Below are 12,837 nucleotides of genomic sequence, written 5' to 3' on the forward strand. Positions count from 1 at the left end.
TTCATCGCGCACACGCTCAGCCCACCACCAGAAGTAAAGAAAGGCAGTAATCTGCAAGATTTCCTTTTCATTAATTTGATGCGAAGGGCGCTGATGGCGGTGGTGGAGGCCGCCATAGCCAGACCAGCAGCAATGACAAGCACATGATCATACCTCCTTTCTCATTTTCACTGCAGCTCCTTTCAAATTTTCTTGTTCTCAAGCTGCTCCGTGACTATGTGGCTCACGCGGAAGGGCCTGCATGTGCGAATGCCCCAGATCAAACAGCATTGTACTGCGAATGCGTCATGGCCATACGGCCTTTTAAAAGCCTGGCAACTGGCAGGAGAAGCTTCAACACATTCTGGCTATGGCGACCCGCATTCCCTATTCTGTTAAAAGGAAGATTCCGCCGCATGTGGTTCCGATTTGTGGTTGTGACAACTTGCGAACCCTAGTCTTTTGAACCAGAGAGAGAGAGAGAGAGAGAGAGAGAGAGAGAGAGAGAGAGTTGTAACCCTTCCGCCTCTGAGGTTTCTCATTCACGAGTAAAGAAGTTCAGTGAGGGAGTACATGGGAGAAGCTTCTACATTAACGTGGCCGTGGTTACCTGCCTAGAGAATTCCTTTTGTTTTCTCCTTAGAAGCTTTATGCTAGCTAGCCCCTTTGCTATTCTTTACGATTAATTTAGTCCTAAATCTGTCAGGCTCAATCCTTTCACAGCCCTTGTCGCAGGCTCTAATCAGGAGATTGGTGCTTGTTTTTCGACATCCTCCAGTTGGATTTCTTTCTAGAGCACATCTTGCTAGGTCGTTTTAACACCGCCACAGGTTGCAAGCTAATTACAGTAGCTTTCTGCCTCTGACAGCTTAGAAGATGTTTTCGAATGACGCTTAGTTGTCTCAAAGCTTCTTTCTATTCTTCCGATTCCAGACAATACTCTATCTTTGCGGTTCAGATTTTCTCTTCAGCTTTGGAAGGAGGGTTTGATCTCATCACTCGGGTTTCCACTTAAGAAAGCTGGAGAAGTTATGCCTTCACATTACAGATAGTACATTGGTGAATCCACAATTCAAAACAGTTCTCATTGTTTAGCGTGCAATGATTTATCACAATGCGAACCATACGACCTCCTGAAACCAAACAGGCCACTACATTACAGGTTCTTCTTAAACATAGCCCAATTTGTGTTTCTCTCGCTTGGAGAAAGGCCTTCTTTTAGGTACCGCAGCCTGATCACATGTAAATGACAACAGGTCGCCCTCAGATGTCGCCCTTTGACACCTGCAGAGAAGTCAAAATACAAGGAACTTATTCGCATTGAAAATGATAAGGTCTGCAATTCTTTTCTGCTTTTGACGCTCTTTTGAAGTTTATGTCTCATTCAAGTCTGGAATCATGACTCTTTACCATTCAGGTGGTGGTGGTGTCGGATGCTGATGGAAGCAGGCACCGGGAGAAAAGGTTCTCATTTGATTATGCCCTTGGTCCAGAAGTCAAGAATCAGGTTTAATTTTACCCTTTGTTATATCTTCTGAAATGCTCGAATTAAGATGGTGAAAGGTTTTGCTGATCTAAAGCTTGGGAGGTTCTACGTGCTTACCCAAATTTATTCAAGCGAGTGTACATGCGCACACCAAGCACAGAGGAGTGCTGTAATCTGCTTTTGTAAAGAAAGACCATATTCTTCACTAAGTGGTTTTCTGCGTGGTCCGTCAACTACAGTAGAGGTGAATTCTAGTGTGAGCCGGCTCATGACTATTCTGATACTCTGCTTCATGTGCATAGGACTGTAGACCATTGCCATTTTGGAATTTAGGGAGCTTAGACAATTACAATGAGATAGTGTCTCTCTGCTATCTCATGAGAGCCAAGATTGCCTTTTGTGTTTTGATGTATAGTCTGTGATGAAGTTGCGCTAACCGGTTGCTCATAATCAGACAACAAAATGGCTGCAGAAGTCGACCTCAGTAGAAGTGTTTTGACAATTTCTTTTTCGCCTTTCCTATGTGAGCAGCATGATATTTATTCTTGATTCGAAACATGAGGGTATTTAGATGATTTTAGAGAGCTTTTTACTATGAAGATGAGGCTTTGAAACTGGATATTGATGCGACTTATTGGCCAGAAGATATGACAAGTTTTTCCGGCCGTTTGGGAGTTTTCAGTTGAACCATTGTTTCGCGGCTTGGAGCAATTTTTTGATAATAGGTTATATGCTAGAGTAGCAGTGTTGCTCTTCTTCGATGCTGGTTGCTTTTGGAGACTGCTCGGGTTTCATACCCTTGTTGGTTATTTATTGGGAGCTTGCAGTTGGTTCTATGCATCGGAGTGGGAGAGTATTTAATTGTGTAGTATTTCAATGGAGGCCTTATATGTGTGGTCATGGTTCATCGATTCCTAGCAGAGCTCTTTGGCTCTCCTTGCAGATAGGAGAGATTTTGATGGGGTTATGTTAGCATATGCCCCACCTGATGCATGTGCTAAGGCTTGGTCTTGGTAGCAGCTTACGGATGTATTGCCTTATGTGGATTCATGATTGTAGGAGGGGACCCCGGGACAATGTTTAGACCTAAGCTGATTGGTGGGTCGATACGCCACCTGCTCTGCCTTCCATTTGTGTAGTAGAGAGAGATGCTTGGGATAGTTTCGATTTCAGCGGATGTTTGTAACAGGCTTGGACACCCAAGTGAGAAATCAATAGCAACACATGAACAGAATCTGCAACTACTGAACTTGAATAGAGAGAGAAGAGGAGAGTCTACACAAAGCTGTGGAGTTCTGCTTCCAGATGCACTGGCTCCAAAGTCTGGTATCCCTTCCGGTATTTGTTTCTTTATTGCTTTACAAAGGTACAACTTGCCGGCTCTGCTTTGCTTTGCAAACTGGGAATGACACAGAGAGGGCCCAATTACAATATTTAAAGGCCCATGGCCCCAAAAGCATTTGCTATGAAAAGTTGTCTGTTCAAAAAGCAACTGCCCCAAAGACCGATTCCAAAAGCTGCCCCCATGTTGTGTGCAACTGCCTCAAAGACTGACGCCAAAAGCTGCCCCCATGTTTTGTGCTGCCACATCAGCCTAGTTCCGCGTTTGTGGGCTGAATGGCACGCAAGCTGTTGCAATTTGCACTGGGGTCCTGCCAACAACGTGATATTTGTTTAGGGTTTAGGCCACTCGGCCATATTCTGCAAGTTGGGAGGGTTAGGTTTAAAAACCCTCACCCTCTTGGCCGTGTAGTAGACTTGGACACTCCGATCTAAAGATCAATAGCAACACATGAACAGAAACAACAAACAACTGAACCAAACTTGAATAGAGAGAGAGAAGAGAAGAGTCGGAATGACAGAGTTCTGTTCCCAGATGCACTGGCCCCAAAGATTGGGGCCCCTTTCGGTATTTCCTTATTATTGATTCACAACGGTACAACTCCCCGAGGTTCTAGCTCTCCAAGACTCTTCGTCTAGATGCTTTCTAGAGTGCCCCTCAAAGATCCTTATAAACAGTACAAGGGATGTCCAAAAGCAGAGCCCCAAAAGCTATGTTTCAAAAGCATCTCTAAAACATGGCACTAAATGTAAGAGGATTGGACACTCCAAGTGAGAAATCAATAGAAACACACGAACAAAAACTTCAAAATTACTGAACTTTGTGAGAGAGAGAGAGAGAGAGAGAGAGAGAGAGAGAGAGAGTCGACATGGCATGGCGGAGTTCCATACCCAGAAGCATTGGTCCCAAAGACTGGCGCTCCTTTCGGTATTTCTTTATTTATTGATCTCAACAAGGTACAATTCTCGAGGGTCCTTTGCTCTTGGACTCTGTGTCCAAATGCTCTGCAGAGTGAGGCCCCAAGGGTAGAGCCCCAAAATCAATCAGTTCAAAAGCACTTCCCCCCAAAAGCACGTGCTCTCAGAAGCTAGCACTCGAGACTCCCGATAGCAGCCATCATAATTTGCAGAAATCTGTATAGCCTGCCATGTGGCACCAACAACGCAAAATGTGAAAATTTGTACAACCTGCCACGTAAGCATTCGTACGATCTTCCACCTAAGCATGTCAGCGTATTTTACAAAAATTTCTTTCAGGGTTTAAGCTTTTGCTTTTAGGGTTTCAAGCCCTCGACGTGTGCTTCATAAGTTCCCTTAGTTATCTTTTAGGGTTTCTCTTGTCCACTCAGCCATTTCTCTTCCAGTTGGTCATCCCACCATAGTAATAGGGAATAGCTATTTTCAAGTCCCCGTCCCCCGTTCCCATCTCAATTTCCCGTTCCAAATCCCGGTTCCGTGTTTCAAACGTGAGTATCCAAAACAAGGAATGGCATTTCATGCATGTTGTCGTTCCCCGTTCCTCGTTCTGATTTCCCGTTCCGGGTAACTATGCATCCCACATCATCACTTTGTGACATACCTCCCTTGATTATGCATGGAAAATCAAACATACGTCAGAAACCAGTTCAGTAGACAACACATATCCAACACTTACACAAAGACGACAGTCACTGAACATTCAAATCACATTCACATCACATCGTCCATCGAGATATCGGATCATGATCTATCGGCAACGTGTTTAGCAATCACATCTAGATCTATCCCAGATCTCCACAGATGTCTTGATTGACTAGTACTTATTGCTATCATGTCCATCTCATCTCTCTAGAATCAGAAGACCGAAATGCTGCAGTCATTTCGTCTTTCAAACTTGCACTCAAACACTATTCACATGAGAGAGCACACGTAAATCAGATTCATTTTGGGAATTCCCAGTTCGAAAAACTTCTTTCATCAAGTCATTCAATAGAATAGTGTCAGCCCCATCAGTATCCTTGAAATCCAAAGGAAGTCAGTGACTTTATTCCATCTAGGTAATCTGTGACGAAGGAGCGGAGTAACTCCCCTCTTGTGTAGTCCTGCCTCCACTATATTCAATCCGCTGATCTCTGAGAACTCTTGGAATAGTCGAAGCTAGACCAAAAGCGTCAAGGTAAAGTTTCAAATCTGGGAAGTATCTGTTAGGTCCTCCTCCTCTATCCACTTCGCATCCAATGCCGGATAGTTCTTGACTAAGAACCGCCGTTCATTTTACCTTTCACTTTCCTTTCCTTGTGAGCCAGTATTTGTTCGGGAACCAGAATCTCCTCACCCTCTTCCTGCTCCTAAGGCTCTCCCTGTCCACCGGCACCTCACCTTTGAAAGGTTTCAACAGACTCACATGAAAAGCATTGTGAATCTTCCAAGTATCTGGCAACTTCAATCTGAAGGATAAATCATTGATCTTCTCTTGAATCTAGAAAGGGTCATAGTATTGCATACTTAGCTTTTGAAAAAGCCGCTCCTTCCTCTTTCATTTCCGTAGGCGTGCCTTCTCAAACCGTAAGAGCACCCAATCATCTTCCTTCAGCTGCAAGTCGCGTCGATGCTTGTCCGCTGCCTTCTTATGCCTTGGTTGAGACTTCTCAAGAGCCTCGTGCACCTTCGCAAAAACAGTATCCAGATCTAGATCATACCGATCTGCTTCAAAAATCTTATCCCTTGTTTGGGGAATTCTCTGATCTACTAGCTCATTCCCTTTTCGTTTCGTTCCTTGTGCCTTGGGACCTGTGGGTAGCTTCGCTAGCTTCCCCTATCCATTGGCACGTCAGTCTCAATCATCGAAACCTTGAGACGCGCTATCACCTGGTCTCCATTCTTCTCGGGAATCCTTTGATGAACTTGTATCTGGTTTCCTTAGGTCGTCGGAACCTTTGGATGTGCTACCATCTGATTCTCCAGAATCTTGTGATGAGAGCTGTCATCCGGTTCCCTTGATTCATTCTCTTCAATGGCAAACTCTTGTCCTGTTGAGGTGGATACTATGGTGTCCGTAGGATAAGTCAATGAGCCGGCATGCTTTCCAAATCGTTGCTTAGCATGTTCCATAAGTCTCTGAATAGAGTCAGACTTCTGGTTTAGACAATAGTCTCGAATCTCTTTTGGCAAACTACAACAAAACCGCTCAATCTGGTCTCATAAATCTTCCAAAACGAAGACATTAGCAAATAAGTATCCCAAAACCTCTAGCAGTAGTCATCCAATGTATCTTTCTCAATCATTTTCAAGTGATGCCAAGTCGTGATGACATCTCTTTCATATTCATTTGATATCCAAGTTGACGTGAAAATTTTCTTGAATTTTAAGCATGTCGTAGGTGCTTCTCTACGTAACAACAGAGCAGAGCACCATGTCTGTGCAGTTCCTTTCAAGTAAGATGCCGCCCTTCGCACCTTGGAGTGTTCTGTGAACTGACCTCCAGAGAAGGCGACATCAAACTGTTGTACAAACTCAAGGGCTTGATGGGTGTCCTAGTAGCCTGAAAATGTCTCAAAACTTGACGGCTTGACCCCCTTCTTGAACTCCTTGGTCTTCTTGTTGAAGACTGCTCCCAAATTGTGACCACATGTATCACAATGAATTTAAAAGGGCTTTTGCAAGTCTGCAATCTTTGATGGTCCCCAAGTATAAGGAACCCCTTTATGAGTCAACACATGCAAAGGAGAAGTGATCTCTCCAAACTTTCGAATGAACCGTTGATAGTATGAGCACAAACCCAAAAAGCTTCGAACTTCATGAACGTTTTTCAAATCTTGCCAATCACGAATGGTCTCAACTTTGGCCAGGTCCATCTTTACACCTTCCGCTAAGATGAGGTGTCCCAAAAAATGTATCTCTAGCAAGAACTCATTCTTTTTCGCATTTACAACCAACTTATGTTGCCGCAGTGTGTGGAAAACCTGTAACAGATGGTGTGGGTGCTCTGCCTCACTCTGGCAGAAGACGATGATGTCGTCAAAGAAAGTGCCCACAAATGATCGGTACTCTCTGAAAATCCTATCCATTATGTATTTGAAGGTAGCCGGAGCATTTGTGAGGCCAAAGGGCATCACCAAATAATTGTACAAACCAAAATTAGTCTTGAAAGTTGTTTTGTAGACGTCTCCAAGAGCAATTCGGATCTGATGATATCCACTCTTCAGATCGATTTTGCTAAAACAAGTACCCCTGAAGTCTGTTGAGTATATCATTGATCCTTGGGATAGGGAATTTGTTCTTGATGGCGATTTTATTGAGAGCTCTATAATCAATGCACATTCTCCAAGATCCATCTTTCTTTAATACCAGCAACACAGGCGAATAGAAAGGTGAAGCGCTAGGTTGGATGAGACCCTTCTCAAGAAATTCTTTTACTTGGTCCATTGTTTCTTCATTTGGGCTCGGCTAACTCTGTAAGGTGGCCGGTTCGGTGGTGTACTACCGGGAATCAAATTAATAATCATAGAGTAGGTAATAGTGAGTTTGAGCTTGAAATTTGACCTTTGATTGTCATTCATTTTTTTCCAGAAAGATTGGATTTCATTAATTTGAAAACGGCTGAAGCTGATACAAGTGGGACGGCCTCGCCCTTCAATTTTACATCAAATACAATCTCTGTGCGCTTCTCATTCTTCAAGATGGCCTTCCTTGCCTTACAATCGACCATGACGGTGTTCTGATGGACGTCACGTCACACCCTTCCAAAGGCATGATGTAGAAATCCTCGTGCTCTAAATACCCTTGACAATGCAAACGTAGTTTGCCAATGACGGGTGTAATGGCAACATCCCATCCGGGTGCCGCTAGAACAGCCTCGGCTTGTGGCCCCATTTCCTCGGGCGTAATTCCTAGTCGAGCCGCCAATTCGGTTGAGATAAAGTTGGCCTTGGCTCCTCCATCAAAGAAAATAACGGCTTCTTGGTCTCACACTTTGCCCTACGCTCTGCAAAGTTCAATACTTTCATCCGTCTAATAAGGTCGTTCCCCACACAATTTGGTACCAGTCTTGCTTTTGTCTTTCCGTTTCTTCCGCTCTCTTCGGTTGCTCTGGATATAGAAGAGTGCACCACCATGTCCGTGCATTTCCTTTCAAATAAGATGCTTTTTCTTTCAAATAAGATGCTGGCCTTCTAATCTTGGAGTGCTCTGTATAGCGGCCTCCAAAAAAAGCTATGTCAAACTATTGAATAAAAGCGAGGTCATTGTGCACATCTCGAAAACCTGAGAAGGTATCAAACTTCATTGTTTGTCCACCCTTCTTGAATTCCTTTGTCTTTTTGCCCTTATCCTTGAGAAAATCTTATTGGTTGGGCCTGTAAAAGTGCTTCCTCTTTGAATACATTATATTTTCATTGGAGTCCGAACTCTCAGAAGAGGATGAATCCTCATCAAAATTGTCAGAAAAGTGTCGGGATTTGTTTTTCTTGGCCTTATTCTTGTTCTCTCCCAATCTTTGGTTCTTTGGTCGTTTCTTGCCCTTCCTGTCCCCTCATCACTCGAATCAGAAGAGGATAAGTGGTTCGAGCTGTCAGAAGAAGACGAGGACGAACTGGACAGTCCTTCAAAGCGTACATGCTTCTTCTGTTTTCTTGCATTTGGGAAAGAAGATGGACGGCCCAAATAACCAGGATAGTTAGCTCCCTTGTTGCGTTTCTTCGGTTGCTTCTTCGCCCCCAAAAGTTGGTTACTCGTCTTTTGACAACATTATCAAGTTCATTCTTTAGTAAACATCCTTGGGACAAAAGGTTTCTTGAGGGTTGACTTTAGTAGGGTATCAATGGATTTTTGCCAATGAGTCTGCACTTCATTGATTGGGTGTTGGGTCAAAAATTTGGCATACGGTAGATTCTTTGCAAATTGGAGCATCTACTTTGCGCAATCATCAACCTGCTGTTGACGTTGCATCTCCATTAGTTGATACTCCGTAGGCCGAGGTGGCCCGTACTCTTTATCTATTGTTCCTTTTGAATTTTTCGTACTTTCACCCGTTTTGGAGTTGTCAGGTGGGTTCGTTTGATTCTTGGGGGATTCGTCGTTTGAATCCGTGTGTGTCGCGGTAAGAGGATCGGATTTCTTGGTAGAAGAGAAATCGGTTGTGCTCTGATACCACTATTATAGACTTGGGAACACCAAGTCAGAAATCTGGCACCACACACGAGAGAATCACTTAAAATACTTCACAAATTTAAAATTAGAGTCAACACACCGGGCGTAGTTCCATGCCTAGAGGTATTGGCCCCAAAATCCGGCGCCCCTTTCGGTATTTATTTTTATATTAATGCTTGAGCAAAGTACAACACCCGTGGGACCTTTGCTCTCAGACTGTGTCCAGATGCTCTGCAGAGTGAGGCCCCAAGGGTCTTATTTATTCTTACAAGGGATGCCCCAAAAGTAGAGCCCCAAAAGCATGCAATTTCCAAAGCACTAAATTTAAAAGCTTCTGGCCCAAAAGCTGCCATCGGAATTTGTACTGCTGCCATGTCAGCATGTGTCAGCTTCCTTTTTGGTCCTGTTCGTACGGCCTTCTGATCGTACTATTCTGCCGCGTCATTGGTTGTCTGTCTGGGCAGTACTGCCACGTCATCATTTTGTGACAGTGCAGGGAGAGTCAACACAGAGAGAGAAAATGAAATGAAATGTTATATTAACGTCTTCAAAAGGCTAGAATGACCTATGAGACCAAACTGATACAAAAGTGGTGAATCTGTTACAATGTCTGGGTACCTTAGTACTAAAGTACTAAGTGTGAAAAGTGTGAAAGTGTGAAAATAAATGTGAAAAACTAAATACAAAGTATTAAATAAACTTCGTAGGAGCATTCCAGGTGTCTGACTAGAATGCTTCTAATCTCTTGTTGTAGTCTCCTCCGGTGAAGTGTTCTTCTGCATCTTGGTCGTGGTCGTCTCGATTTCCTAAGCTCAGTCGCTCTGTCAATTAGGGTGCCTTTGGTATGAATGTGGGTACTCCTTTGTGCTGGCTGTTGGCCTCTTGCTTCTCCTTCCACTCCTGCTTCTCTCGATCCGAAGAAATCTGTGATCTGCCTCTGAGGCTGTAGTGCTCTTTGTCTTCTCATTAGATTATCCCTGTGCCGATGAAGTTCCAGTAGGTACAAGCCTAAGCATCTTTGATCTTGGTATTGCATGATTCTATCTAGAGGTCCAAAGCCTTCTTTAAAGAGGCAATGAAAACGCCCCCGTATCTCATAGTATAGTGTGCAGTGGCATATATAGTGTAATTCTGTCTCCGGCTCCATTCCGCATAACTTGCAAATTCTGCTCTCAGGTGGGATTCCCCTAAATCTGCCAAATTCAATCTCCAACTGGTGTGAGGATGTACGAATCTGACCAATAGCACATCTCAAACCATGAGACAGGTGGGTATCCATGTAACTCGGGCGAATCACAAGTCCATCTTCAGATAGTTGTAGGAAGTTTTCTTTGTAGTCGGCCATCTTTGTGCCCAATTCTTGTGTAGGGTCTACCCATGTCCTCTTAGTATCCAACTGTATAAGATCCTGTCGGATGATTTTATTAATCTCCGTTCGTGTAATTGCCAGTGATGGAGCCTCAAGAGAGTATTGGAAGGGGGGTAATCTTTCCATACTGAACCCGTGTCTGTGAAACCACGAGGACAGTTGCGCATACCAGCTGATGTATCCCCTTTCATTGCTAATTGTCGAGAGGATTCGAGGGCCAGTCTAGTATATCGGCAATTATTTGTATCCCACAAACCATGTATAAAGGACACTGATCTGGTAAGAGCTTCAATTTCTATCGGAGGGGCCGCTAGTTCTGCTCGGGTAATCGTGTGTGGTACGGAGGCCTTGGCTCCAATCATTCGGGAAATCATAGATACCAAAGGTCTCTCCATTGACTTCCAATTATCCTGATCCACAGATGGTCCCCAAATCTGGACCCCATAAAGCATAGCCGAAGCCACCACAGTATCAAAGAGCCAAAGTTTTGTTCGTGGTTCCTGAAACTGCACTTGTGAACACATCCTCTCCAACCCTCCCAAGGCCGCTGAGGCTCTGGATAATCTAGCATCCGCTGCTTTCTTAAGAGTAAACTTTGGTCCTGCAAATACCACCCCAAGGTATGTGTATGCATCTGTGTACTCTACTGTATCCTGGCCATATGCAAATGTAGGTGCCGATCTCCTAACCCACTGCGGTGTGGTGTTAAACACCATAACTTTGGTTTTACCCAAGTTTACCGACAGTCCACTGTCCTTCGCGAATTTATGTAATGCTGCCTCTGCATTCCATGTGGTGATTCTGCTATCAATACAATATCATCTGCATACAACAACAAAGGGATCCATGACCTTGCAAGTTGAGCCCCTCTGTCACCCTCTCTATCAATGTAATCTGATACCTCATCTATGTACATACCAAATAAAGTAGGGGACAGTGGGCATCCCTGCTTTACTCCAACGGTGGAATGAACAATGTCGGAATCCCCTTCTGGAGTACGTACATAACCAGTTACTGACCCGTATAAGGCCATGATCCTCCAAATAATCTCTTTGCCTAACTCTTGCATCCTGCGCATCAATCTGGCCCTTGGTACTGTATCAAAAGCTTTCCGAAAATCCACAAAGCAATAATACATCCTTCTCCTGTTTGCTCTTCCTTCCTCAATAATGGCTCTGAGCGTAAGAAAATGATCTAAAGTGGAATAACCCCTTCTGAATCCAGCTTGTCCTGTTGCTCTTATGCCCTCATTCTCTGCCCATCTACTCAATTTTTGTTCAAGAATGGATGCGTACAGTCGGGTCAAAGTGTGACCTACCATAATGGTACGGTAGTTCTCAGGTATCATAGGATCCCCTGACTTGAAAATATGTACGATAGTAGATAATTTCCAAGATTCTGGTAATCCTTCACACATGACCCGATTAAACAGACGAGCAAGGACTTCTGAGAGTAGATCTCTAGCATGGATCAGATGTTCTGCTACTAAACCATCATGATCATATGCTCTTCTTGTCTTCATCTTATCAATGGCTTTTTCCACCATTTCCGTAGTAAAGAAAGTACTAGTAGCAGGGCATGGCTCTAGCGGATCTTGTAATGGAGGCTGTCCAGATACCATATATAATGATGTTACATATTGACCCTAGATCTCAGGAGAAGTAATTGTCGGAGGCGGTGAGTGCTCTTGAAATAAGCGCCATGCCTCATGTGAGTCCTGACTCAAGAAGAGCTGATATAAATCCTTCTCCAGTTTGGCTAAAAATGCCCTTTTCTTGCGACGTACTATATGCCAAAGAGCAATCCGAGACTGCTTATATGTGATGATCCCAAGTGTAAGCTCTTTCTGGACCTGGGTTCTCGTCTCTCTGCATTCCTCGTCATACGAGCTGTTTTGAGGCATGTTCCCAGCTCCTCTCTTCTGATCAGGTTGAGTATGTGGGTATGCCTCTTGTGCTGCTCCATGTAGTATCTCTGTTAACTGAGAAGTAATCTCCTCTACAGGATATACTGGCTTGGCTGCCCACATCCTATTATAGATCTTTTCCACATAGACTGAATCAGTTTCTGGCGTGAAAGTATATCTTGTGTGTGTCTTCTTCCTTTGTACTTGAGAGGCATTGTATTGGAAGGAGATTGATAAGGTCAAGAGAGCATGATCCACTGCAATCCCAACCGGTTTGGGTCCCACCTTAAAGTCCTTGATACTAGAAATAAAGCTTGGTGAAGTCATGACATAATCCACTGTACTGGCCCCATACCTGTGCGGGAAGCATGTGAATCCCCCAGATAACGGGAAATTCTCTAGACCAGTAAGTATGGCCAAACCATGTATGGTTGCCAGATGTCTCCCATATTCAGTGTGTTCTTTATCCTGTGAGTTTCTAGTAAGCCCCCTCTGTGATAAATCCACTTCTCTGAGCATTTCCTCAGAAGTGTCATAGAATACTGCTTGACAGTTGGCCGTTCTGGCATTAAAGTCTCCTAAGAGAACGATGTCTCCATCTCTAGAGAACTCCCATATGTCATTATTCAA

General features: G+C 44.0%; 1 protein-coding gene across 1 annotated transcript in view; it reads left to right on the plus strand.

Annotated features, from left to right (window-relative positions):
• The window catches only part of LOC147420802 (kinesin-like protein KIN-8B), a 34,403-nt gene continuing 21,566 nt past the window's right edge, over positions 1 to 12,837 (plus strand). Inside the window, exons 1-3 of the mRNA XM_086503899.1 lie at positions 1 to 1,141; positions 1,236 to 1,313; positions 1,397 to 1,486. Coding sequence (XP_086360025.1) covers positions 1,094 to 1,141; positions 1,236 to 1,313; positions 1,397 to 1,486 — 216 coding nt within the window. The 5' untranslated portion in view covers positions 1 to 1,093. The remainder of the gene's footprint in view (positions 1,142 to 1,235; positions 1,314 to 1,396; positions 1,487 to 12,837) is intronic.

Source organism: Adiantum capillus-veneris, chromosome 28, assembly GCF_014529385.1.
Source record: "Adiantum capillus-veneris isolate H3 chromosome 28, ASM1452938v2, whole genome shotgun sequence".
In the NCBI taxonomy this organism is placed as follows: domain Eukaryota; kingdom Viridiplantae; phylum Streptophyta; class Polypodiopsida; order Polypodiales; family Pteridaceae; genus Adiantum; species Adiantum capillus-veneris.